The following is a 25,196-nucleotide window of genomic DNA, read 5'->3' as shown; positions in this document are numbered from 1 at the left end:
CAGAACAGAACAGCATGTGGAAATAAACAAAATTATGCTACTGCTGCATATCTTTCCTGATGCGTCTCATGCAGAGCCCAGAACAGAACAAATGCTGCCTGCTTCCCGAGAGATCTTGCCCCTACCCCACTTTTCTCATATCCCCCCCCAAAATACCTTTTTTTGGTAGTGTTGTGTCGCCTACCTCCCGACTGCAGGTGAGGAGCTGAAGGAGTCCCCGATCAACAGGTCGGTGCGTGCTGGAGTCCACTCAGTTCTCTTCTCCGTGTCAGATGCGGCAAGACAAACTGGGCAAGGCTGTCAGCGCAGTCCCATCTGGGTCGCCCAAACTGTTATCCCACAAGCGTGAGGTTGTCTACCCGGTGTGCGAGACGCCAACATCCATGCAGGGCAGAGGTAACCTATTTCATGTCTGCGCAGAGATGGGTGCTAGCTTTGTGGAATGACCACCTAGCACCCATCTCTGCGCAGACATGAAACGAAATGCCTCTGCCCTGCATGTATGTGCAGATAAAAAGAAGACACCCCGCCAAAGAAACCCCCATAAAGCAAAGCAAACCAAACAGCCCCAATGTTTTTCCTTCTGTACAGAGCAAACTTGACAGGAAGTCCTTGAGGTGCACCAAGACTGTCAGTTGAGTGTGTTCCCTGGTTTGCTGCAAGGCCTGGGCTCCAGTAAGCTGTGCTGGATACCTGCCAGTCTGCTCCCAGGCTCCCTGTGGGAGCAACCCAAATAGTGCTGTTGATTAGAAGGCAAGGTGTAACAAGAGAGTTGACAGCATGGTCCGCCACCTCCTGGCTGTGGGGTTAAAGCCCTTAAAGCCAGAGGAGCTCAGGAGCTCACAGAAGCAGTTTTCACAGCAAAGCTCCACTTCCATGTTTGATTCGTACCATATAGGTGAAGCTTTTTGGTCACCCGTCTCATGAAGTAGAGACGGGATGCCGCTTCCCGTGCACATTGGCAGAGGACACTGGCATTGGAGTGCTCTCATACTTCCTCTTTGATCACTAAGACTCAGGAAGCAGGTAGGAGAGAGGAGCCCGTGGCTTGTATCCTACCAAAGAAAGTAGGGCTGCAAGCGGGGGGATATCAAGCTCTCTCTTTATTTTTTTGTATACAAGGCCTCTGCTGTTCTGGCTACCAAAACTAGCAGTAGTGAAGTGCGTGTGGGAGATAAACAGGATGATTTTCTGCATGGCCTTGGGTCAGGAAAACAGTGTGAGTGTAGTGGAAGGAGCCCCAGTCAGAGCCAGACTTGAGCGCCCTCTTCTCCCAGCTGCACAGCGGCAGCTCCCTCTGCCTGCCCTTGTGTGCCCTTGTGCCCCGGCCCCTCACCATCTCGAAGGTGCTGGGCTGGGCCCGCACCACATAGGTCAGTGTCGTTCCTGCCCCGGGGAGACCAGAATGGGAGACAGGAGTCCGTGTGCAGCCTCAAAAGAGCCAAATGAGAGAGGAGAGCATTTTTTGCTTTTTCAATTGGTGTTTCTTGGATTTTTATTGGGTTTTGAATTGGGTTTTATTGCTTTTCATTGTTTTTTTAATTGTTTGTTAGCCAATCTTGCCAAAAGTCCTTCCTGCCAGAACGGAAGTCTTTTGCTTGTTGTTGAGTTGTCTGTCCGTTTTGAATGTTTCCAGGTATGGGGCATCTAGCTTCTTTGCTGAAGTGTTGGTATTCCGTGTGCACTGCCAGGGCGTGTCTGGCTTCATCTTCACCCACCCTTTGGTAGCTGAGGCGAGAGCTAGCTGAGGACAGCCACCCCCCACTGGCAGCCACACACCACTGGTGTGTAGGTACTTCTCCCCCATCACTTGATTCCCATGGACCTCAAGGAGTGTAAAAGCTGTTGAGAGCACATCATCAGTTAAGGAGTCAAGGGAGGTGTTTTTCTTTCCTCCAGAGTGACTCAATGCCAAAGAGTCTGCAAAGAGAAATCTTGCTGACTGGTGTTGAAGGGAGGAGAACTAAGCTGGCTGTGAAGGTGTTTCTGGTGATGGCTTGCTGTGCCTGGGCTGCCATGGTGACAGCAGATGCCAGGGTGCCCCTTCTTCCTGTGTCCTTCCAGTCCTCTGCTTTCATGGCTTGTGTAGCTGGAGGAGGCAATAGCGACATTTCAACTATCCAGTGGTGTCATGGGGGAAGGCGTCCTCTGTCTGCTAGTTACCAGTTTCCTTTCTGCCTCTGGCTCGTGCTTTTCTGTCCAGACCCCTGTGCAGACCCCATCTGTAGAGGATTGTTTGTCTTTTCCTTGGGTTAGATTTTGACTAGGTTTTAGGTGGCAGAGAGAGATGGTGCAGGTGGGGAGGAGGTGCTGACCAGAACTGTCATTTTCATGTAATGAAAACCGTTGGGGATTATTGGAGGTGTTACTTGGCTGTCTTCTTGCTTTAACAATCCTTTATCTTTTTTTCTTTTCTTTTTCTTTTCTGTTTCCTTTTTTCTTTTCCGTTTCCTTTTCCTTTAGCTTTTGCTGCTTTTGCTTTTGCTTTTCATTTTTCTTTTTGTTTTTGTTTTTCTTTTTCTTTTTTTACTTTTTCTTTTTGTTTTTCTTTTTCTTTTCCATTTTTTCTTTTTCTTTTCTCTTTTCTCTTTTCTCTTTTTTCTCTTTTTTCTTTTTTCTCCTTTTTTCTTTTTTCTCTTTTTCTCTTTTTTTTCTTTTTTCTCTTTTTTCCTTTTTTCTCTTTTTTTCTTTTTTCTCTTTTTCTCTTTTTTCTCTTTTTTCCTTTTTTCCTTTTTTCTCTTTTTTCTCTTTTTTCTTTTTTTCTTTTTTCTTTTTTCTTTTTTTCTTTTTTCTTTTTTTCTTTTTTTCTTTTTTTCTTTTTTCTTTTTTCTTTTTTCTTTTTTTTCTTTTTTCTTTTTTCTTTTTTCTTTTTTCTCTTTTTTCTTTTTTCTCTTTTTTCTTTTTTCTCTTTTTTTCTTTTTTCTCTTTTTTTCTTTTTTCTCTTTTTTTCTTTTTTCTCTTTTTTTCTTTTTTCTCTTTTTTTCTTTTTTCTCTTTTTTTCTTTTTTCTCTTTTTTCTTTTTTCTCTTTTTTTCTTTTTTCTCTTTTTTTCTTTTTTCTCTTTTTTTCTTTTTTCTCTTTTTTTCTTTTTTCTCTTTTTTTCTTTTTTCTCTTTTTTTCTTTTTTCTCTTTTTTTCTTTTTTCTCTTTTTTTCTTTTTTCTCTTTTTTTCTTTTTTCTCTTTTTTTCTTTTTTCTCTTTTTTTCTTTTTTCTCTTTTTTTCTTTTTTCTCTTTTTTTCTTTTTTCTCTTTTTTTCTTTTTTCTCTTTTTTTCTTTTTTCTCTTTTTTTCTTTTTTCTCTTTTTTTTTCTCTTTTTTTCTTTTTTCTCTTTTTTTCTTTTTTTAAATTTTCCTTTTATTTATTTTTATTGGGGTTTTATTATTTTTAATTTTTATTTTTATTTTTCTATTACTTTTCTGTTACTTTTTTTTATATTTCTTTTTTCCCTTTCCTTTTCCCTTTCCTTTTCCCTTTCCCTTTTCCCTTTCCCTTTTCCCTTTCCCTTTTCCCTTTCCCTTTTCCCTTTCCCTTTCCCTTTTCCCTTTTCCCTTTTCCCTTTTCCCTTTTCCCTTTTCCCTTTCCCTTTTCCCTTTTCCCTTTTCCCTTTTCCCTTTTCCCTTTTCCCTTTTCCCTTTTCCCTTTTCCCTTTTCCCTTTTCCCTTTTCCCTTTTCCCACTCTTAGGATGGCCACATCTTGCGTTGATATCTCATGCCAAGTGCCTTGCAGTCACACCATACAGAAGACATCAAAAACCTCTCCCTCTTGTTCCTCCTCCCACCTCCCCACACCCATCACACACCTCTCTCTTTCACGTCACCTGGATCGCCAGGGACTCTCTGAATGCTGATTTAGCCTTTGCTAATGACATACTAAGAGCAGCTTTTTTCTCCACTTTTACCTTGAGTTAGACAGGTGTTGCCATACTCTTTGAGGAAGGAAAGACTTTTGAAAAGAATTACAAAAGCAAATTGCAACAAAAGCGTGTAAACTCAGCTCATAAATATGCATTAAGCACACTTGCACAGGGGTTCGTGGGTACAGATACTCAAAAGGGACAGGGAACAGACGAGAGCATAGTGCTGGCAATCAAAAGTGGGTTTAGCTAGTGTGTACTTCTGCTGCCTTTTCTTACCTGGTCCCCGCGCACAAACTATAAGAAAAACACAAGGAAATCCATTTCGGCAACACCAGCAGAGCTAAATAAGCCTGCCATTTCCCTTCTGCTTCCCTTTCCCCTTCCCCTTCTCCCGTGTTTCCCTTCCTTCTGTGGCAGGCTTCTCTAGTATCAATTTTGGCGCAAATGCTTTCACGATAGAGTTGAAGAATTTCTCTCCCACTCAGATCGTTTCCCCACATTTCCCTCTGTTCACACTCAAACCTCCTGGGCCATTTAGAGCACATTTTTTCATCCGAGAAGGATGCAGGGCATTCTCAGTTAGGTTAGGAGGGTAATATCTTGAAAGTACTTCTCCCTGGGTGCACGTTAGCAGCAAACCCTCTTTTGGCAGGTCTAAAAAGTAGGACTTGCTTGTGGGCTAGAGCTATTACGGCTGAGACAGTGTGAAGACGATGACATGATGTGAAACAAATGAGGAATTTAATCTTAAAATCAGACATGTTCTGCCCATGAGCTTTTCTTTGGCTCAGTTGTTCCTCATCTCACCGTTTCTGCCTCTGGATTTTATTGTTTACTTGCATCACTGTTTTTTGTGTTCCATTTCACCTTTCCTGAGTTTTCACATAATTGCCTCATTTTCCCCCATGCTTTTTATTTGTTTTGGTCTTAAGTTGAAGTGCTAGAGAAAGTCATAAAAGGCTAAGAAGAAAAGAAATACTTAATGATGGTCAGTGGTTTTTTGTGGGATCACAGTGAACCCAATTGCAGAATTTGTTTCAGGCAAGCAAAACTCTACTCCATGGGGCTGTTCTGAAAATTCACAAGCGGCCCGTGCCAACCGAGGAGCGAGGCTGGGACGCAAAGTATAGAATTACAAGGGTGAATATTTATTCATGCACAGGAGATGTCCCAGCCAAATTGGGGCACCCCAATTGTGGTTTGACACAGGGTTCTTACAGCCTTGGAGCGTTCAGACGCAACACGATTTGAGTAATCACCACCACCCGTACTACAGATTACCAATCAGTAAAACTTTGCAAAGCAGCTACATATTTCTGCAGCATTCTTGCTGCCTGTCTATCGCCTGTGTAAGCAGCCATCACTTTTTGAACATCTCAGTGGTATCACAGTCCAAGTCAATAACTAAGAGGCCCAAAGAAGCAGGCTGGCAATCTGCTCGTGGAAGCAAACAAAAGCCTACATCTTCTCCAAAAGCTTGCTCCATACCTGCTAGAGAAAACTCCTTCCAATGCGTTCAGGATTTTTCATTGGAAAATGCAACGTGCTGCTTTCACACAGCACAAAGCCTTCCTAACCGTGAGTGGCAGCTCCAAGTTTTTAACAATTGCACAGAAAACTGCATCCTCAGACTAAACAACGTACATACGCTCAGCCTTCGCTTTGTCTCTTGCATAATCCTGCTTCACCCGGCAAAAAGAGCCACGGTCCAACAGTGGGCCCTTGGAAGGAGCACAGGGAACAATTATGGCACTCGTGCTATCGATCAAAAGGCACAACAGAAACGGACCTATTCCTTGACTCTGCTTCTCTTTTGTAAACAAATGCCTATGGGTTGTTTTTCAAGTCTATGCAAGAAAAAGATGTTTCTATACATTTCCAAACTCCACCTAAAAGTCTTTGCTCTATAGGTGAAACGTTTCTTATACTGTAAGTTAATCAACAGGAAGAGCTGTACACTACAGATGACGAAGCTGCAGAGGGAAAGTCAGCTAATGAAAACACCTTGCATCAAGAAATCCTTCAAAATATCTAACTCCACGTGCATTTCCTAGTAAGACTACGGAGAAAACAGAGATGGAAACACGGAACCTGAAAGGAGCCTTCTCAGGCAAACCACGTAAATTCCTGTTATGACAGGCAGGATTGCTGTAGGATCTCTCGATCTTAAGCTCCCCAAATTCACTCTGACTTACTGCCATTTGAAAGCTGCTTTGGAACTTTGCTTTTCTGCAATTAGTAGTTTCTCGTATGCCATCTGCGGTGTGTCTGCAGACAGTTCATACCCACTTGTTCTTGTGCCAGCACTGTCCTTTAGATTGAAGGGTTGTTTTTTCCTCCTTATTTTTTCCTTTCCGACAGTCTCCATGTCAGACTGTGTGTAAGGCAGTGGTTCAATGAATACTCCAAGCACCATGAGCAAACAGGGCAAGCAAAAAGAGAAGTCCCAGATGGCCACTTTCAAGAGACTCTTTTCCACCCCCTTGCTGGTCTTCTCCTTGTGCCCATGTAGCTGTCTTCTGCACACATTGTCTGCTCGGCAAACAGAACCCATGAACCAGCCGGCTCAAAACCAAACCACCAAAACAAGGCTTACTTTTTGGAAGCCTCATTTTCTTAGCCTGCCTAGCCAAGCTCTTCAAAGTCCACCTCCTCCTGCAAACCAGACTGCCCAATGACTATCTCATCCAGTCCTGGAAATGACAGAGAGAATCTGAATCCATTTTTCTGAAAGGTGGATCAGAATTTTTAACCATCGATAAATATACTGTTATTAGGCTATACGACTGGAATTGTTGCCCCCTTCCCCGCAGATCACAGCACTTTGGTGACTTGCCCAGATTAAAACTACTCTATTTCTTGTCCTGAGAAAGTAAATCTACCATTTACTCGGACAAAAGACGCAGGTCAGTCAGGCACGCTCCATCTTTAGTGAATGCACGTAGGACTCTGTCTGCTTAGTTTCATGTTGTTGATGAATTCTTTCCTTCCCGAATTCTCTATAGCTTTGCATACTGCTGATGTCAAACGCGCTAGGCTACAGCTGTGCAGCTCCCTGCCTCCAGTTCTTTGGGGACACCTTTTCTGTAGTTCAGTAACAAATCTGCTGAGTCAGAGGTAGAAGATGTCGAAAGCTCTTACTCTGAGAGAGGGCTTCAGTTTCATGGGTCAGTTCTTTCTGAATTCTGAAACAAGTGCCCTGACTCCTTTGATCCAGCCTACTAAACTCCGTCCTTGCTTCCTCGTCCCATCTTTATGTTCATGCTCGACATCATCATTTTTGTTGAAAAAGGAGACAAAGGACTTGTCTGAAGATAATCTGCATATGACTCAAAACCAGAAATCTCTCTGTCTGCCTCCTGACCTCCCTCCTCCCATTCTTTTTGTCTTTATGACCCAAAGACTGCTCTAGTTACATTTTCCTTAGGATGGAAGCCTGGCTGTTTGCGGTTCTAAGGATTGTCATTCCATTCCTGCAGTTCTTCTCCCTGTGACACAGCTACCCCCTCCCCTTCCCCAACTACCTTCCTCTCCAACTTCCCCAGTTCATTTCTTGAGTTACTTAAAGAAGACTTTGGTTTGGAGATCTTCCCCCCCAAATCCTGAGCCAGGAGAGGGCAAAAATGTGCTCTGCCTCCTCCACACACCCAACTAATGCTCCTCTCCTAACCGTCTTTGACAAGAAAGTGACTGATAGATATCGCAAACCTTGCAACCTCGATGATCAAATTCCTTCGTAGGAACTGATCCTGCGAACATCCGCATGTGCACAGCCCCTAGACACGCTGAGGAGAAAGGATGCATTACACAACCACACAGATCTTTCTGAAAAAGGGATGGAAGAACACCTACAATGAGTTCTTCAGTTTCTGCTTCAGCCTCTGTTGGTATGAGGAATTGTTTTCCGTGTTACCACGCTTGTTTTGTTTCCTGAAGCATTAACAAAGATTAATTTAACGCTCTGGTACCTTGTATGGAATGTGTTCATGTCAGAGCAATTCTTGGGTAACAACGGCCATCACATACATGACTCTTCTGGCAGTTTTTGTAAAGACTAAGGACGCTCCACGGAAGAAGACTGATCTGCCCTCTCCCACTTTCAGAAGAGCTTCTGGCAGGAGTGTGGAAGGACACTGTTGTTTCAGGGCTACTTTAACTAGAGCATTCAGTTCTCCAGCAACTGAAATATATTGGACCATTTCAAAAAAGCACCTCTCAGGAATGCAAAAAGAAAAAAAGAAAGGGCTAGTGAGTGGCTCTCCCCATTGAAACCCTGGAATACAATCTCTGAGGCTTCGCTAAGGAGAGAACAGAAAGGGAGAGGAAACAGAAGGGAGAAGAATGAAAACAAACACAATTTTGTGTTAAACAGATTCAATTTATCATTTGCTACCCTAAGTGAGAAGCTCCAGAGGCAAAATTCATTTTTGGTCATTGTAAGGACCAATACAATTCTATCAATGTAATCAATCAATATAATGATTGAGTACTGTCCCATGAAGCAAGCAAAGTGTGTCTGAATATCCGTTGTTTTAGTGGCTCCAATAGAATTGTGTATACACAAAGAGGCTTGCAAAAATCCTTCTTCCCACAGCCTCTTCTGAATGACAGAGCAAATAAGGAAAAAAAATATGTTCCTGCAGCGTTCCAGCCTATTGCCTCAGAAACTTGTTTATGTAGTAGTAGCAGTAAAGTGTGCAAGGACACTGGAGTGACTGCCTTTTCTCCCCACTCTTGCAGCACATAGACAAGCGGTCCTTTGATGTAGTCGCACTAAATTGCACCAGTGGGGATCACACGCTGAAATTCATTTTCTATGAACTTCTCACCAGCTATGACGTGATCAGCTGTTTCACGGTCAGTCGGTAGAAGATGGGTCTCTTCTTCCATCTCAAGTTTTGTTGAACTTCCCTCTCATCCTGCCTTGTTGCATTCAGCAGGCAATTTTAGCGCTATTGGAAGGCTTTGTAGACGCTGTCGTTTCCCTGGAAGGTTAAAATAATCTTTTTTTTTTTGCAGTAAGCGGGACCAAATGTTATTTGAGCAGTGCATGTAATTGCAGTAGGGCACCATGGGGTTCCAAACAGGCTTCCCCACAGGAAATACTGCATTTGACCCTGTGGGAATGATGGTGTCATTCTCCTGAGATTCACAGGACTCTCAAGCGTGCAGGCAAAAAAGGAGAGCTTGGATCGTTACAGAGGTCTGCAGACACAAACGCGACGTATCTTCTCCTGCCACTTTGAACAGGCTTGGATTTGGATGGCAGAAACATTGCTCTCAGATCTTGACCGTTCTCCGCTCTTTGGGGCCTCTGATCAAAATGCTGCCCTCCAAAGGCTAGCCATTAAAGGTGATGATGTTGTTTGTAATTCTGTGCTCTTTTCCTCCGATCCCCATTTCTGCCCTGGTGTCCATCCCGGAAGCTCTGGAGGTTGGCTACAGCCAATGCAAAATTCCTTATCACCACCTAATGCACGCCGCAGATGTGACACGGACGGTCCATTACCTCCTTCTCAAGACAGGCGTAGTGGTAAGTACAGGAGACAGCTAAAGCCAGACAACACTGACAGGAATGGATTGAAGGTTTAACCAAAACTAAATACCGAGCACACAGTACGTTCCCACAGTGGCTATCGAGACAAACAACAGCAATATCTTTGCAGATGGACTAGAGAAACTGAAGGCAGACAGATTCCAGGGTGGTGATCAGCCATCGCAGTGGGGGTTCAGCTGGCAGCTCAGAAAGTTGCTGGCCCACTCAGTGGGGAGAATAAATGGTAGGGAAGGCTCAACACGTACAGGATAGAGATGTTGAAAGGTAGAAGTGAGAAAATTTGTGGGTTGAGTTAAAGACAGTTTAATAGGTAAAGCAAAAGCCGCGCACACAAGCAAAGCAAAACAAGGAATTCATTCTCTACTTCCCATCCTCAGGCAGGTGTTCAGCCATCTCCAGGACAGCAGGGCTCCATCATGTGTAACGGTGACTTGGGGAGACAAACGCCATCACTCCGAACATCCCCCCTTTCCTTCTTCTTCCCCAGCTTTATATGCTGAGTATGATGTCATATGGTATGACATATCCCTTTGGTCAGCTGGGGTCAGCTGTCCCGGCTGTGTCCCCTCCCAGCTTCTCGTGCACCCCCAGCGTACTCGCTGGTGGGGTGGTGTGAGGAGCAGAAAAGGCCTTGACTGTGCAAGCACTGCTCAGCAGTAACAAAAACATCCCTGTGTTATCCACTCTGTTTTCAGCACACATCCAAAACATAGCCCCATACTAGCTACTGTGAGGAAAATTAACTCTATGCCAGCCAAAACCAGCACAGCTCCTCAGCATCAGGTATGCTCTTACAGGAGGCCGTATTTCTTGGCATCATTTCATCATCTGGATGCTTCAGAAGAAACGTGTGAGCTGCTGCAATAGCTTTTGGAAGGTTATCAGCCTAAAGAGGGATGGGAAGAAGAGGAAGGCGGAAAAAAGGGTAATTGGGAAAAAAACCCTTCAAAGTATCTCAGTTTTTGTCAATACTTTCCTGCAGCCTCTATATTCCCAAACTTACTTCTACTGAAACCACAGTCTCAGCAGATACAACGGTACAGTGAAACTGATAGAATTCTTCTCAGTTTTACTGCTAGCTGCATCACTAGGAACATTTCATTGTTTTGTTAATTTTATTTTAAAAATCGATTATTGTTGCAAATAGCATAGATTTTTTCCCTTTCCCCTGCCCTGTCCATAAAGCTGACAAAGCACAAGACTATGCTGTTGCTCCTGTGTGGGGTTAATCTCGCAGCAATTACTGGTGCTAACGTATGGATACTGGGCAGGAGTCATCACTTACCATGTTTACAGGGTATTTATGTCGCTTATTTGCCTAGCAGCACAGAAGGCAATATCACAATCATGTATCTTCCTGATGGCGTTACAAAGTTAGAGCAAACAGCAGGGACTTGCTCAATAACTGTGTCCTAATGTACTGTGGCATTTTCTGTACCCAGTTTAAAACAAACTTTAAAGCCCGTTAGAGATACTTTGTGAAGCATGTATTCCTCGTTTACAACTGCATGTGCCAAATATGTATGTACTTCTGTGTGCATGCATTTATATTTTTTATTTTCCGTATATACACGTATTTTTATAAAGTATATAGTATCTATACACATATTTAGGAAGAGCGAGAGAGAAAGTACAAGTCTTAAGTATTTGTGAAATAGTAAAACACATTCCTAAGTGAACTCAGCAGCCATGAGAAAGCTCCCTCCAGAGGAGCAAGCAGCAGCACAGAAACATCTACTCCCAGGATCCAAGACGTGGCAAAATTTCACTGTTGAACCCACCTGAATAAACACATGGTGACTCTAAAAAATGACATAAAGCATTTCCCTCCGCCTTCTTCCTATATTCTAAATGCTGTTGGAGGGGTGGGGGGTGGGGAAGTGACATTCCTTTCTTCCGAAAACCACCAGCCAGGAAAAAGTCCTTTGTACGCAGCAGTCTGTACCTCGAGAAGGCCCATTCAGAACTCCCCAGGTGAGTGACAAGAGCTCAGAGCTGGACTACAAGCTAATGAGAAAGACAGTACAAACAACTGACACTAAAGGCAAAACCACCAAATGGCACCACACAAACCTACTGCAAATGTGGCTGAAAAGCCGTTTAAAGGAAGAGGGAGGGACTTCTCCCATTTCCCTCTCACATTCCTACCTGCCAGTTACTTAACTGTACCATAAACGGTAAGCAGGAATGACTTTTCCTCTCATCCGCGCATTGCAAACTTTGTACGTACCACAAGGGGGGAAAGTAAGGACGACAAGAAACGGAAACGTTTGTGGTGATGGCATTTTGGTATCCGTGTGGCTTTGAGAATGCAAGGAGCGCTTGCCCGCTCTGTTATTCAAAAGCAATGTCCCCTGTTTGATACCTTCTGTTCTGTGTGTGCAGAGGCTTTCACATAGAAAGTTAAGTCCTTCTGCAGGGCGTTAGGGAGGACTTGAAGTGCATGGAATTATGCCGGTGCGATACCGCGCGTGTGGCTACTGTTCCTGTCTTATTCTCTGCATCTGATGGTGTAATTTGGGAAAAGCATTGAATATTTTCCTGAGAAAACAGCACTGCTACAAAGAAGACACAGCAACAGTTAGGAAGATGTGTTATTTGCAAGCAGCAACCTGAAAAAGAATGCACAAGCATACCACCCTAGATAATGTATCCTGGGATATGCTGGGAGTGAATCCCCCAAAGAGAAAACAGTCTAACCAAGGAGTTCAGCTTGTTTTCTCCCCGCACAGATGTCCCATTGATTTCAAATGCAAGTAACTGCAGTATCTGAGGGGATGGCACGAGGGCCGGACCTTGATTTAGAGAACAGAAGATGAAGAGGAGGAGAAGGAGGAGGAGGGAGAAAATGATCAGTTAGATCCTGGACAGAAGGATGACCAGAAGCTAGAAAAGCGGGATGAAATCTGTTAGGGGAGGTGTCTGTCCCCAGCCTTGGCTGAGCGAAGAGCAAAAAGTAAATACCATTCCAGGGCCAGCATTAGCATCACGCTTCAGCAGCCAATTTTCGCTTCTTTCCTTCCTTCCTTCCCGCGGCTGTAACAGAAGTGGAGTTTTGCAGGCATCAGGCTACCTGCAGATATGGTCGGGAGAAAGTCAGGAGGCGGGGAAGATGCGAGGGGCAGGGGTCGGAACAGCACAGCTACGGGACAAGGAGGCAGGGCCCAGTGTCCGGGGGCCTGGGCAGAAGTGGAGGGGCCATTCGAGGGCAGGTGCTGGCCGAGCTGTGCAAGCCCGGGTGAAGAGCGCCAACGCCGCGGGTGCCGGTGGAAGGAGGGATGCCCGCGCTGCGCCAAGCCGTTCCCCGGGCAGGCGGCGGGGCGGAGCAGGCGCGGGGCGGAGCAGGCCCGGCCCGGCCCGGCCCAGCGGGGCAGTCAGCTGACGCTGCCGTGCCCTGGGCTGGCGGGCTGAGCAGCTCCTGCTCTGGCGCCGCTTCCCGCCTGCCCTCCGCCGCCCGTCATGCTGCGGCTCCTGCTCCCGCTGGCCGGCTTGGCCGCGCTCCTCCGGGCGGCGGTGAGTCCCCGCGCCTCCCCCTCCCCTCAGGGCACCCGCTCCGCGGCGGCTCCGGGGGGCTGCGCCGTGCGGCCCCTTGGCTGCTGGGGCCGGCCCCGAGCTCCGAGGGCCGCGGGGGGCCGCCGGGCGGGCACGGCTGCCGGCTGGTGGGGGGCCTCGTCCCGCCGCCGGGGGACGGCGATGGGCGTCGGTCCGTTTGTAGTTGAGGAGCGATTTGCGGCCCACGGGTGGTGTTATTCGGGGCGCGGGTGCTGGGCCTGTGGCCGCGCCGAGGGGGGAGCCGGCGGGGCAGGTGCGGCGGCGGGGGGGGGCCGGCTCCTTCTCCCGAGCAGGCCTGCCCGCTCCCGGCCGCGCCGGCCGCCGCGCCGGGCCCTCGCCCCCGCTGTTGCTCTTGAGGAAGGGCTGGCAGTGCCTGCCCTGGCAGCCCGGGCGGTGAGCTGTGCCGCCTTCTTGCGGGGGCGATCCCCGGGGTCGCCGCTGCTGGGCGTGCGGGCCCAAAGGTGCTGCCAGCTGTACTCTTTCCAGCGCTCAGGCTCCGCTCGAGAAATCGTACAGGACAAGGCCTCCTTAAGCACCCCCTTGGGGTGGGGGAGAAATTGAGCCGCAGGTGCCTGACCCGAGACTCCGTTAGCAGATCCCTGGGGAAAACTCGCTCTTCCCGTGGTGTGGGAGAGGAGGAGCTTTTCCCGCTGTGCCCAGGTTCAGCATCTCTCTTGTGGCTGCTGTGTCCGGTGGCACGCCGTACCACTGCCTCACCGGGGGCCTGGGCAAATCCTTCGTGTTTGCAATTGCTGTGGGAGCCATGCCTTGTCGCCTGTGCCTTGAGTTTGAAGCAGAGTGTCAGTATTATCTTGATAGATGTTGCGAATCAAATGATGCACAGGTGGTGACAGCTGCCTGAAAAGTGGCACAGCCTCATGGGAGGCACTTCCCAAAGCGAAGGTTGGATGGCAGTAAGAATGGTCTCTGAGTGGTGGGGTTACGGCTGAGACTTACAAAATTCTGAAGGTGGTGGGTAAGAGGAATGGAGAGCCAATACTCACCAAATTAGGCAGTATTAGAAGAAGGGCACTTGGTGGATCAGTAGATCAGTTTAAAACAGATAAAATACTTTATATAGTGAATTTCAGGAATTTGCTGCTATGGGAGGTTGTAGAAGCAGACAGTATTTAACAGATTCCAAAAAAGGATTAATCAAATTAAAATACATCAGGTTCATAACCAATATCTACAGATGACTAGGCAAAGGTTTGTCTTTTAACATCCTAATGTAACAGCTTTGTCTGCTGCAGGAGTATGAAGGAAGCAGACCACAAACAGTGGCCAGGGTCATGTTGTTTCTTTAAATAACATTTCTCATTGCTGTTGTCCAGACAGAATATGGCCTGGTGTCTAGAGGAACTGTGGACTCAAACCAGTAGGGTATTTCTTACACTTTTATCTTCCTAGGTTTGTTTATTTTCTGTAGAGGCAGCTGTGTAAAATAGCACTGTTTTTTAAGACTAGTGTTGTAACAGCTGAGAGGACTTGAGGAACTGAGGCTGAGAGGCATGATTTCTCTATGAGCCCACAGTTCCCTGACCAAGCAGTGAGGGAAGGGTTTTTCTTGAACCTTGGTGTAGTCCTCAAAATATAGCAGGGTCCTATCATCACAGAGGTGCTAATGTTCTTTTAAATTAGCTTGGGATAGTATATGCTGCAGATAAGCAAACTCTGCTTTGTAGACTCCTAGACTCAGGCTCGCTGCAGGGCCCTACAAGGCTGCTTGCGTGCCCTGGTTCTGAGATATTTTTGGCTGTAATGATTGCTTACTTTTTCTCTAGTTGAGTGTGGACTGAGAGACAGGAAGTGTTTTGAAAGCCATGCAGTGACATACTGCTTACTTCAGGTAAGGTAGTTTGTTATCTCAAACTTGGTCTCTATTGTATGTTATGAAAGACCATCCAAACTTTTTTCAACTATGGTTAAAATAAAACAGTAGGTTTATTTTACATAGAAATGTGCAAACTGGGCATGAGTAGCAACACTATGAACTCTGAGCAAAATACAGAGCAAAACAGGGAATTCTGTTTTGATGTGAATCATCTGATATGATTCAAGCATAACTGATGCTTCCTTATTTATTTTCAATCCGGGAACAGAGGTGCATCCCTTTACTTCTAAAGGAGCACAGTGTGTGATATTTTAATTCCTTTTCAACTTAATTGCATCCTGGTAGACCAAGATATGCTGAAATAGGTGTTGAGTCTTGGGAACTGTACATGTAGTGGAAGTGAGCAGGAAGTGAGTAGCAAAACACAATGTGGGTTTCACTGGTTCTGATTTTGAGGGCTTGGGGAAGTCTTATTCACAACTGGAGGCAAGGATATCTGCAGTTTCTGGGACCGCAGTTGCATCTGGTAGCTATTCCAGTGAGGATTTCCCTGCTGCTGTAATACGTGTTAGTAGAACCTCTTGCATTCAATAAGAATGACGTAGGGTGATACATGCTTTTGAAATGGAGCCAACCGCTTGGGAAGAAGAACAAGAGACACGTGTGCTAAGTTAACAGCAGAAGCAGCTTAGTCACAGAACATGTACGGGGTTTACAAATACTATAATGATTGTTTGCAAATACTATAATGATTGTTTCCAGCACTCATGGTATCACTGTTGCGATCTATTGCCATCTACTATAAGGAAGTGGAAATGAGGAAATGGCATATAAAAAAAAAAAAGGTGGGGGAGGAACCATTAAAGAAGGCAGGCAGGGAGCTTGGAGGTGGACTGCCAGAATCCAGTGTTTTCAGTTGTCTGATTTATTCCACGTTGGGAAGTCTCCTCCCAGTCTTTTTGATAGTGATTCTGCATGACCCAGTGTCCTGGGTAGTATGTACAGAGTAACAGTCCTTTATTGCAGTCTGGGAAAAAGGGAATGTGTGTAATATTTTAAAACGGCTGATACTGGTTCCTGGTTGCAGGCTTCGTTGACCCAAGGCATCCCTTCATAACCACCCTGTTGCCTACTGGAGACTTCTGCAGAACGGTCAGGAAGCAAAGATGATTTCCTTCAAGCAACTGCCTCTTGAAGCAAAGGCTGCAGTGGCTGCAGGAGTGGTTTTCTTCTCCATGATGCTATCGCGGAGCTATCTGGCAGAACAACTGGAGCTCAGGACGCGGCGTTGGCTTCTAAGGCTGCAGATGGCACTATTTGCTAATGCGCTCATGTTGATAGGATCTCTTCATGTTTGGAGAAGCACAGTCACCACGTTCTCCAGGTCTTCAGCTGCCAGCTCCTTCTGCTTCATGCCGTGGAAAATAGCTGTGTTCATGTTTTTAGCTTTGGCTCATTCAAGCTTCTTTACATTGCTATTTCTTGTTGCAGAAGAGCCCTATTTCTTTTCTTTAGCTGCCTATACTTGCCTGGGGGCCTATATCATTCTTATCTTCTTCCTCTTCACTCTAGGCTCTGTAGAGCAGGCTTACAAGTTCTTGACTGGGAGAGGCGCTAGGGCAGGTACTGGCAACAAGAACAGCAGAACAGCGATGAAACCAGTTTTGGCAGTCATGCTGACTGTTGTGCTGACTGTTGTTGGGCTGTTAAATGCTTCCCGGCCTCCCACTGTGAATTCAGTGGAGGTTCCAGTTCACAAGCTGCCCTCAACAATGAATAATCTGAAAGTGGTGTTGCTTTCAGATATCCATCTGGGGCCTACAGTTGGGAAGACCAAGCTTGCCATGATTGTGAGAATGGTTAAGGCTTTGAAACCAGATATCACCGTGATTGTTGGGGACCTGACTGACTCTGAGGCAGAGATCATACGACCTGCTGTTGAGCCTCTTGGAGAGCTTAACTCCCCTTTGGGGACTTACTTTGTCACAGGAAACCATGAGTACTACACATCAGATGTTAGCAACTGGTTTGAGCTGTTAAAATCATTTAACATTCGTCCACTCCATAATGAGAATGTGAAGATTGTTTCACCGAAGAGCACTGATGACTGGTTCTGCTTGGCTGGTGTTGATGATATTGAAGCAGATGTATTGCACTACTCAGGGCATGGTATGGATTTAAAAAAAGCTCTCAGAGATTGTAGCAGTGAGCATGCAATAGTGCTGTTAGCTCATCAGCCGATTGCTGCAAAGTGGGCCCTTCAGGAGAGACCAGACATAAATTTAATTCTCTCTGGCCATACTCACGGAGGGCAGATGTTCCCACTAAATGCTGGGGCTTATTTTCTGAATCCCTTCTTTGTTGGCTTGTACAAAGTTGGGCAGAACACCTTTGTCTACGTCAGCCCGGGGACGATGTACTTTGGAATACCCATGAGGCTGGGCAGCAGAGCTGAAATAACGGAGATAATTCTGCGTTCTCCTTGAGGAGTTTTCAGTTTGACAGACTTCTGCCATCCTTTTTGGTCAGTATATTGGCTCTTCTGCTCTGAAAGCAAATCCTTTTTCAGGGAAGCCAGAGAAGATGTGTTAGGGTGGACTTCAGCAGGTTCTGTTAAGTCTGAGCAGAAAACGCTAACTGTATCTTGGGCGTATGAAACAAATCGGGGGCATGTTAAAATACTGAAGAAATGAATTCTTTGAGTTCATTATTACTGAGGTTCTGCATTTAAAGATAACACTGATGTCATGGAGATAATGTGTGTACTGTGCATGGTTAGTAATATCTGTGTCCTGTACCTACTTCATGTTCCGCTGTTTATTATCTATCAGGCAGCTGTCTTACCAGATCTTAGACAGGTGAAGTTCTGCTTTCTTGCAGTGAAATCACTCATTCATGTTCTGCAGAAGGGACTACAGAGTGTCCATGGAGTATGTAAACTCTAGAAGCCTTATGCTAGAAATGTTACGGGAAGGGAATAGTTTGGGTTTTTTTATTGAGGCTGGATATCTTTATCCTGCTATCTGTCTGCAGCATCCACTAGGGCTTCCAGTTTCAGCTGCTTACCAGTACAGTAAGGTGCCAGGCATCAGTTCCTGAAATTCAATTTTTCCCAGTCAAAAAGCTGGGGAGGCTGCTATCAAAGGGTGAAAGTAGCTGTCTTTCTGCAGGCATTTTTCCCAGAATGACTGGGCATCTAGTAATTACTTACTGAAAATAGCTCTAATAAAAGCAAATGAGAAAGAAAACTCATAATTAACATAACTTCTGTTGGTGTGTGAGCATACAGTACCTGCTGATGTAAAGCACAAAATCCAAAGCTGAAATACTCAGTCTCTTTTCTCTTCATTCTGTATTTTCTTGTTTATGCTTAATTTCTCTTCTGCGATTTTTCTCTTACAAGAGTAAGGAAAACAATGCAGATAGGTTAATGCTTGAATTTTGTTTAAGGTTTTAATATTTCCAGTAAACGGTGTCCTTTTTAAGAAGACTAAACTCTGCAGCAGGTGACTTTCCTTAATAGCATTTGTACATCAATGTCCTGGTTGTCTGATAGGCATATAGCAGAATAACTGCTACAGGATAATGAGGGATGGAGAATTTCTCTCTGTCTTTCCTAGTAGGGCTTTACACAAATTAGTATCATCCTAGGAAATGTGAGAGATTAGAAAATATTAATAAAAACATTCCTGCTTCCATATCTTTGGGTTCATCTGAGAAAGCCAGGATGTAAATTAATGTGCATATATTGTCCAGGCTGATAAAAGAGTTTCCTCTCTCCTCCCCTTCCACCTCAGTGTTGCTGTATGCAACGCCACGAACGATACAAGTCTGGGAATCCTGCCTCTGAGGTTTCCAGCTGTAGCCACGGGGTCTCCCTTGCTCTGCCTTTCTCCCCCCCAATACCTGGGTTCCTCTTAGGCACACCTGTGTAGCATGGGGCAGAAGAGATCACTGCTTACACAGGAGGCTGAGGATGGCAAGACCAGAACTGCGGTGTTCAGTCTTTTCCTGCCTTCCTGTGTGATCCTGAACCAGCCACGCTTCTTCTGTTTTATTCTTCAGCTCCTGTTCTTGTTTTGCAGGAAGTGTGTGGGGGGGTGTATTTGAAAAGTACCATAGGCTTTGAAAAGTTGAGTTTTTCTGTAAGTGAAATTTTGAAGTTTCACTTCATTGACTCCCTTCAGCCCCTCCCCAGGCAGTTTCTAACTGCTGAGCTGTTTTTGTATCCTGTTCCTCTGTACAAACATCTTGCATTTTTACTCACAGGAAATGCTGTAAATGTCACGTGCACTGGATGGTTGGTGGAAGAGCTGGAGAAGTCAGTCCTCTTTTAGTCTGAAGACTGAACGCTTGACCAGACAGGCTGGTCTAGATACTTGCCGGGCTAGATAATTTCTCTTTCCCAGCACCTATAATTTTGTAAACTTTTTTTATTCTTGTGCAATAATACCTGCTTAAGTATCCTAAAGTTTCCACGTGTATTTAACACTGCCCACTCACTGCCTGCGTGAGGTCCTTCTGAGGTTCTTTCCCATCCATGGCGTAGTGTCAAATGGTCTTATGTAGAGAGAATCTTGATAGCCTTGATACCCTCCATTTACTTATCAACATGCCTTCAGTGAAAAGCTGTGTTCTGGGTTTAGTAGTGCAGGGTATTCCCTCCAGGCCAGTGGTCCAGGAGGATAGCTTTTCATTTGTTACGCTGAGGGTTATTACTGTCTTAAGACTAATTGTTAAGCAAGTTTCCCTATGGGGGAAGCTTTTGAGGGACTGGTTTTAGATGGTGTTAGTTTCCCAGTGAGTTGCTAGTATTATTTTTTCTTTTTTTTCCCCTACCCTCTTTATTTCTCTCCTCATTCTGTGCAAATGTGTGCAAAAACTTAGCTGAAGTGGTCCTTCTGTCCCGGGGGTGCATAGACGACTTCTTCATTAATTTGTACGTGCCCCGCTTTGAAGATCTTTGTGTGTCCTTTTAGGAACAGATACTAACCTTTTAAGAGTGGTCATATTATAATTTCAGAAATTTATTGAGTTCTCCCTATATAATTTAGTTCTCATTGTTTCTTTTTTCTTTAACTCCCTCCCTCTGAAAGCTTGTTTGCTTGATGATTAGTTATCACTTGAAATGTTTTCTTTCTGTGCCAAAGCACTTCAAAGCCTTTTCCTATTTTGCTTTTTTTTAAAAAAGTATGAATGGAAAGTATCCTTGATCAACTTTCTTTGATAGTAAGAGGAATTAACCTTTTCTAAAATCTAAGATAGCAATTCCTAATTGTCCTTCAAGGCTTTTTCTATACTTTTTCCAATTTGACTTGAATGTGCATGATTTAGACCCGTGTTCAGTATTCCAGATGAAAAAAATTGCTGTGCTGCTTATTTTGTAATTTTTTGATTTTTTTTTTTTGGTAATTTTTTGTGTGTGTGTGTGGAATGTATTTGATCTGGAGAACTTAACTGAATGAATAGATATTTCTTCCTATAAAAGGCCAGTTCACTGGGGGAGAGCGGGAGTTAATCACTGTCAGAATAATACCAGAATAGTATCATCACTTTGTCAAAGTTATATTTATTACATTATATAATCAGTATAGAGTGGATTTGAAAATATGTAAATTGTGGTGTAACAAATAAAACTTTATTTGGTTATCAAGAAAGATGCCTCTAATGACCTTTTATTTTTGTACCGATATTTATTGTAGCAGTATATGCTGAATAGTTTTAGCACACTATAATTCTATTTACCAACAAAAAACTACTGACAATAAATCTGACTAGTTTTGGAAAATCTTACACCCACACTGCTAAGTGAGGCATGGTGGAAAGTGGGAAAGGTAAGGCCACTATTAAATTTGTCTAATGCCTACTGGGGGGAAGAAGTGCAGGCTGAAGAGAGGAGGATGTGATACAGAGAAAAGAACCACTGCAAGCGCAGAGAAAGGATACTGAGAGGGTTTTTTGGAAGGAGCAGAAGAAAATGAGTGGTTTGTGGTTCTCAATTTTGATACCTAAGCCTTGGGGTAGAGAAAGGGGTGTTCTATGTTTGAATGGTCTACATAAGAGATGCTAGAAATCTTCACAGGTGGAAGGGTTCATTGAGGATTTGTATCCGTGTTTGTTTGCTTTCCAAATATGAAAAAACCCTGTTTTGTAAATTTGGAGAATAAGAGATTTTAGCCACTGTTAAATAGTTTTGTGGGCTGAAGCTATGAATTTTTTTCCTATGTTGAGAGATATACGCATTATAAAATGTTGAAAGAGCATTAAGGTTGCAAAAATAACTTCTTACTTGATTCAAGAAAGGACAAATTCTTTAGTTCTTCCCTTTTCCCTGTATGTTCAGAGCATGTAAGATGCAACATTATACTATTGCCTCTGAGGGTCTGAATTTTCAGCTGGGCATTAATATGATATGGTATGAATGAACCGGCATGCTAAACAGTATGCAGTTAGTTTTATGTCTGTTGAATCTGCGTACCAAATGAGCAGACCCACTACCCCATCTTCTAGGGAGATGCAGGGATTAGTTCCTGCTGTATATTCACAACCAGGAGTATACAATATTGACAGAGCCAGACATAAATTCATGATGAGAACTGTTTTGTTTTTGTTGCAAGCTCTGGTCTGCAAGCAATGGGTAGAGTTGTGCACTGACAATAAAAGAATGTTGAATAATTGATCATGAAGGGAAGTCTGTTTACAATGGGCAATGAATGAGGTGACTCAGAATAAGTACTCTGGAAGCTTCCTCCCTCGCCTCGCCCCGATAATAATACTGTATCAGGAAGTGTATGTGTAAGGAAGGTGATTTACAGTGATGGTCACAGCTTTAAAAGCGTGGCCTTTAAATGGTAACCGATTCAATGATGATCACTTCCGTAATTAATATCTTCTTTTCATTGTTTTATTGTTTTAAGTAATTCTTGTTTCTCTGCCAGAGGTGTCTGTCCCCTGAGGGTGGAGCTATGTGAACAGTTGATTCAATGTTCAGCATCTCTCAACAGTTATCTGCCATAAATGGAGCAACTGTCTTTTCCATAGGCCTCTTGACATGGTTAGTCTAAGTGAGGGGATTAAAATCTTCTTTCAGAGGGAAACAGCAATTTATTTTGACTCTCCTTCTTTATTTCCAGGGATCTTTTAATCTGTTTTTTTCCTAATGCTTCTTTTTTATTTTCTTTTTTTTTTTTAATATTGCAGATTGTGTTGCTGCACCTGGGTTCTGAGTTTCCTTTAGTCATGATCATTTTGAAGCATTAATGGTTCTGCATTAATGCTGCAACTTGTCACAGTGCCCTAGAGTAAAAAAATCCAAAGAACGTGAAACATCTGCTTGGTGTTCCTTAGGGTGAATGGTTTCCTTAGGGGATGGGTACACACCGTACAATTCCATCCTAGTGCAGCATGCCCAGGAATCAAGATGCAGGTTATAAATTAAAGATCAGCAAAATGTCACTTAGATTTGAATTAAAAGGAAAGTAAGCAGATGGTAGATACCTGTGCATCCTCTGCAGTGCTAATTTACTTGAGGTTTAACAGCCTGGAGTTACTACAACAACATAATTTCCCAGGGAGAATCCCAACATTTGAGTTACTTTTGTTCCAGAGCAGTTGGTTTGTATTTCTCAGCTCTGTAAGGGCCTGATTTTGTGGACACCTGGCACATCCATACCTTTGCTTAGTCAAGATTTATTTCAACTTGCATGGAACTCTGTTAAGTAATATTAAGAATGGGTCCGTGTTTGTAGGATCAGGGCTTAAATAGCTTCCCCTATGCAATACATTGCAGTTGCTTACAGTTCTTGTTTCCCTGCCAGCTCAGGGCTGTATCTTCACATCTGTTGTTACATGTCCATCACACAGACAATTCAACTTGTTCACTGTTGGCAGAATGTTTAGGATTGCTATGTGCATTTAAGACATTTTCCACAACTTTATTTTAGTCTTTCTGTGAAGAAATGCCTTTATCACAGTTGCAACGCACTGTAGTCTTCCTCCTCCTTGGAGTTTGTAGTCTTCAAATTTTTGTAGAGTGTTATCTCACTCAGTTGCTCCATTTAATGGCATCTAGGGATAGGCATGTTTACTCAGCAATTTCATCCACCACTTTTCAGGAGAGTGTCTTTTTTATACTCTTGTTCTTGTGGCCTGTGACACATTGCACTGGCTCCTTTTTGCTGTCTTGTTGCACTAAGAGTATGGTCTTGGTTGGCAGTTGTGTCCCAGTTGTTGGCCAGGAGTCTCAGTACTTGCAGCTTTATGGTTATACATGCCTACTGTATTACACTTTTTCCATTCCTTTCTCTTTACCTGTAGTTGTACACACTGTTGTAACAAAATTGTTCAGCAGTTAACAGAAAGAAGTGGTTTCATGGGAAGGTTCTTCAAAACTGTGTGGACTGTTGGTCCTACCTAACCTTTGGGCAGGTTTCCTCAGATGGCGTATGGCTCTCGTGTAGTGGGGGTCACCTGGGGTTGTATGGTGGTCTACATCTCTCTTGCCTTTCTAATTTCATCACTTTTGTTTCATGTAATCAATTTCCTAATTGCTAAGCCCCATTCTCAATATGGGACAGGTCAAGGCCCATCTTTTCAAGAACAAGGCCAGTGTCCTTCAACAGCTTTTGAAAGGTCATTTGGACTAGTATAAAGTCCGATGAATCATGAGGTTTGGTTGACTTCTGACTTATTTTCCGATAGATATGGAGAACTAACTGATTGCATTTGCTGGCTTGTGATTTTTACTTCATAAATCCCTACTGATCTTTCATTGAAGGGTTTTTTTTTTAGTGTGCTCAGTAATTAATCTGATAAAACGCAAATGCAAAGTCATAGAACATGAAGACAAACATTCAGTGGGGTGTGGAGGACAAAAGTAGTACTGGTGACAGGGATGCCAAAAATACATGGGAGATGTAAGATGTGAGATGTTAGGGTTTGTTTAAAAAAAAAATAAAATAATTTTAAAAGTTAAAGGTTCTTAAAGACATAGGGCCAGGCACTTAAAAAAAGTTTCTGTTTTTCCTTGTTTTTAACATGCAAAAGAAGTACTGCTGTTGGTCATAGTAGTTTAAATCTTATTAAGATCGTAGGCTCACTTGAGGAGTAATCCCATGCTCCTGAAGTTAAGGTATTTTTCTTATGGCTAGGAAGTGCAGAGTCTTATTCTTAATTTACCTGCTTCTTTTTTAAGTTCACTTAAAAGGTGTGCTTAGCTGGAAAAGTATTGAAAGTAGGACTTTCTCTGAAAATGACTAATTTTTAGTGACTTACATAAATGTACACAGTTCACCAGACTGATCTATCAAACAGGTTTATACTTACTAGAAACTAAGCTTTCAAACGTGTATGTATCGGTGCCCTGGAGCATTTAGAATGTGGTATTTGTTCCTCAAAAGCTCCCAGCTGGCTTTTGCTTCTAGACTTGAGCGTGACATTAAGTTGGAATTTGGGTTGTGTTTTCCGACAGTTTAGTAAGTTGAAGCATTGAGTGTGAAGTGTTGGCACTCGCCAAATCTTCCCTAATTAATTCGTCAGCATTTGCACTGGTGTAAGCAACTGCAAAATGTATCCCTGTAGAAAGATGGTACTATATAATCCTTAAAAGTGGAGAATGCATGCGGTGTATTTTGGTGTAGTAGTGAATCCTGTCATTGCTGAGTGCTTGGCAGATGTATTGTAGTCCTTCGGTGTGTTAGGCTCAGGTGGAGAGCCATTCACCATCAGTTATTTTAATGCCATTGTACCTTCTGTTGTGGACAACCCACAGATGTTGTATAGACTGTTCTCCGTGTCTTTCAAGGCAGAAAAATATTATATTGTTGGGTTTTTTTGTTGTTTTGTATGTTCGTTGTTTTTTTTTTTTTTTTTTTTGTATGCAGAATATACCCCAGAGGAGTTTTGGGATTGATTATGACTGTGACTGCTTTGTCAAGGATGGGAGACCTTTCCGTTACATCTCAGGTAGCATTCACTACTCGCGGGTGCCCCGGTATTACTGGAGAGACCGCTTGTTGAAGATGAAGATGGCAGGACTGGACGCCATTCAAACGTAAGTAGCTGTTGACTTTCAAAGTGATTTGTAGTCCTGAGAGATGTACGAGAAGTAATTAAGTGGAATGCTACCATTGTTACTTGGTTTACTAATTTTTAAGTAATAGGTGAGAAAGCTCTGGAGAAGTGAAGGGTGGTACAGGATGATCTCTAACAGCACAGACTGGGACAATTGGACAGGTTATAGCTAACAGTCCACTTCCCTGCTGATAGGCAACACCTCTTGCTTCACAACCCAGGGTGCAAATGTGACCTGAAATAAATTGTTGGACTGTGAACTTTGGCAACTATGAAACAGTTGTATGTGCTCTGCCTCTGCCAAGGGTTTTGTAATCTCTAGTGAA

At 43.8% G+C, this 25,196-nt stretch overlaps 2 protein-coding genes across 3 annotated transcripts in view; both read left to right on the top strand.

Moving 5' to 3' along the window:
• Nucleotides 1-12,785: 12,785 nt before the first annotated feature.
• GLB1 (galactosidase beta 1) overlaps nucleotides 12,786-25,196 on the top strand; it is a 52,351-nt gene continuing 39,940 nt past the window's right edge. Inside the window, exons 1-2 of the mRNA XM_075493389.1 lie at nucleotides 12,786-12,926; nucleotides 24,681-24,850. Coding sequence (XP_075349504.1) covers nucleotides 12,873-12,926; nucleotides 24,681-24,850 — 224 coding nt within the window. The 5' untranslated portion in view covers nucleotides 12,786-12,872. The remainder of the gene's footprint in view (nucleotides 12,927-24,680; nucleotides 24,851-25,196) is intronic.
• On the top strand, nucleotides 12,788-20,394 carry TMPPE (transmembrane protein with metallophosphoesterase domain). Of its 2 annotated transcripts, XR_012774265.1 has the most exons (3): nucleotides 12,788-12,926; nucleotides 15,887-18,944; nucleotides 19,069-20,394. XR_012774265.1 is itself a non-coding variant. In XM_075493391.1 (2 exons), the coding sequence occupies exon 2, from the start codon at nucleotides 15,966-15,968 to the stop codon at nucleotides 17,283-17,285; it is 1,320 nt and encodes a 439-aa protein (XP_075349506.1). In that variant the 5' UTR covers nucleotides 12,788-12,926; nucleotides 15,887-15,965; the 3' UTR covers nucleotides 17,286-20,393. The 2 variants fall into 2 exon arrangements, 1 of the variants encoding a protein (XP_075349506.1); XM_075493391.1 differs by having other exon boundaries at nucleotides 15,887-20,393.

Source organism: Mycteria americana, chromosome 2, assembly GCF_035582795.1.
Source record: "Mycteria americana isolate JAX WOST 10 ecotype Jacksonville Zoo and Gardens chromosome 2, USCA_MyAme_1.0, whole genome shotgun sequence".
Taxonomy (NCBI): Eukaryota; Metazoa; Chordata; class Aves; order Ciconiiformes; family Ciconiidae; genus Mycteria; species Mycteria americana.
This window is presented reverse-complemented; position numbering and strand designations above follow the sequence as displayed.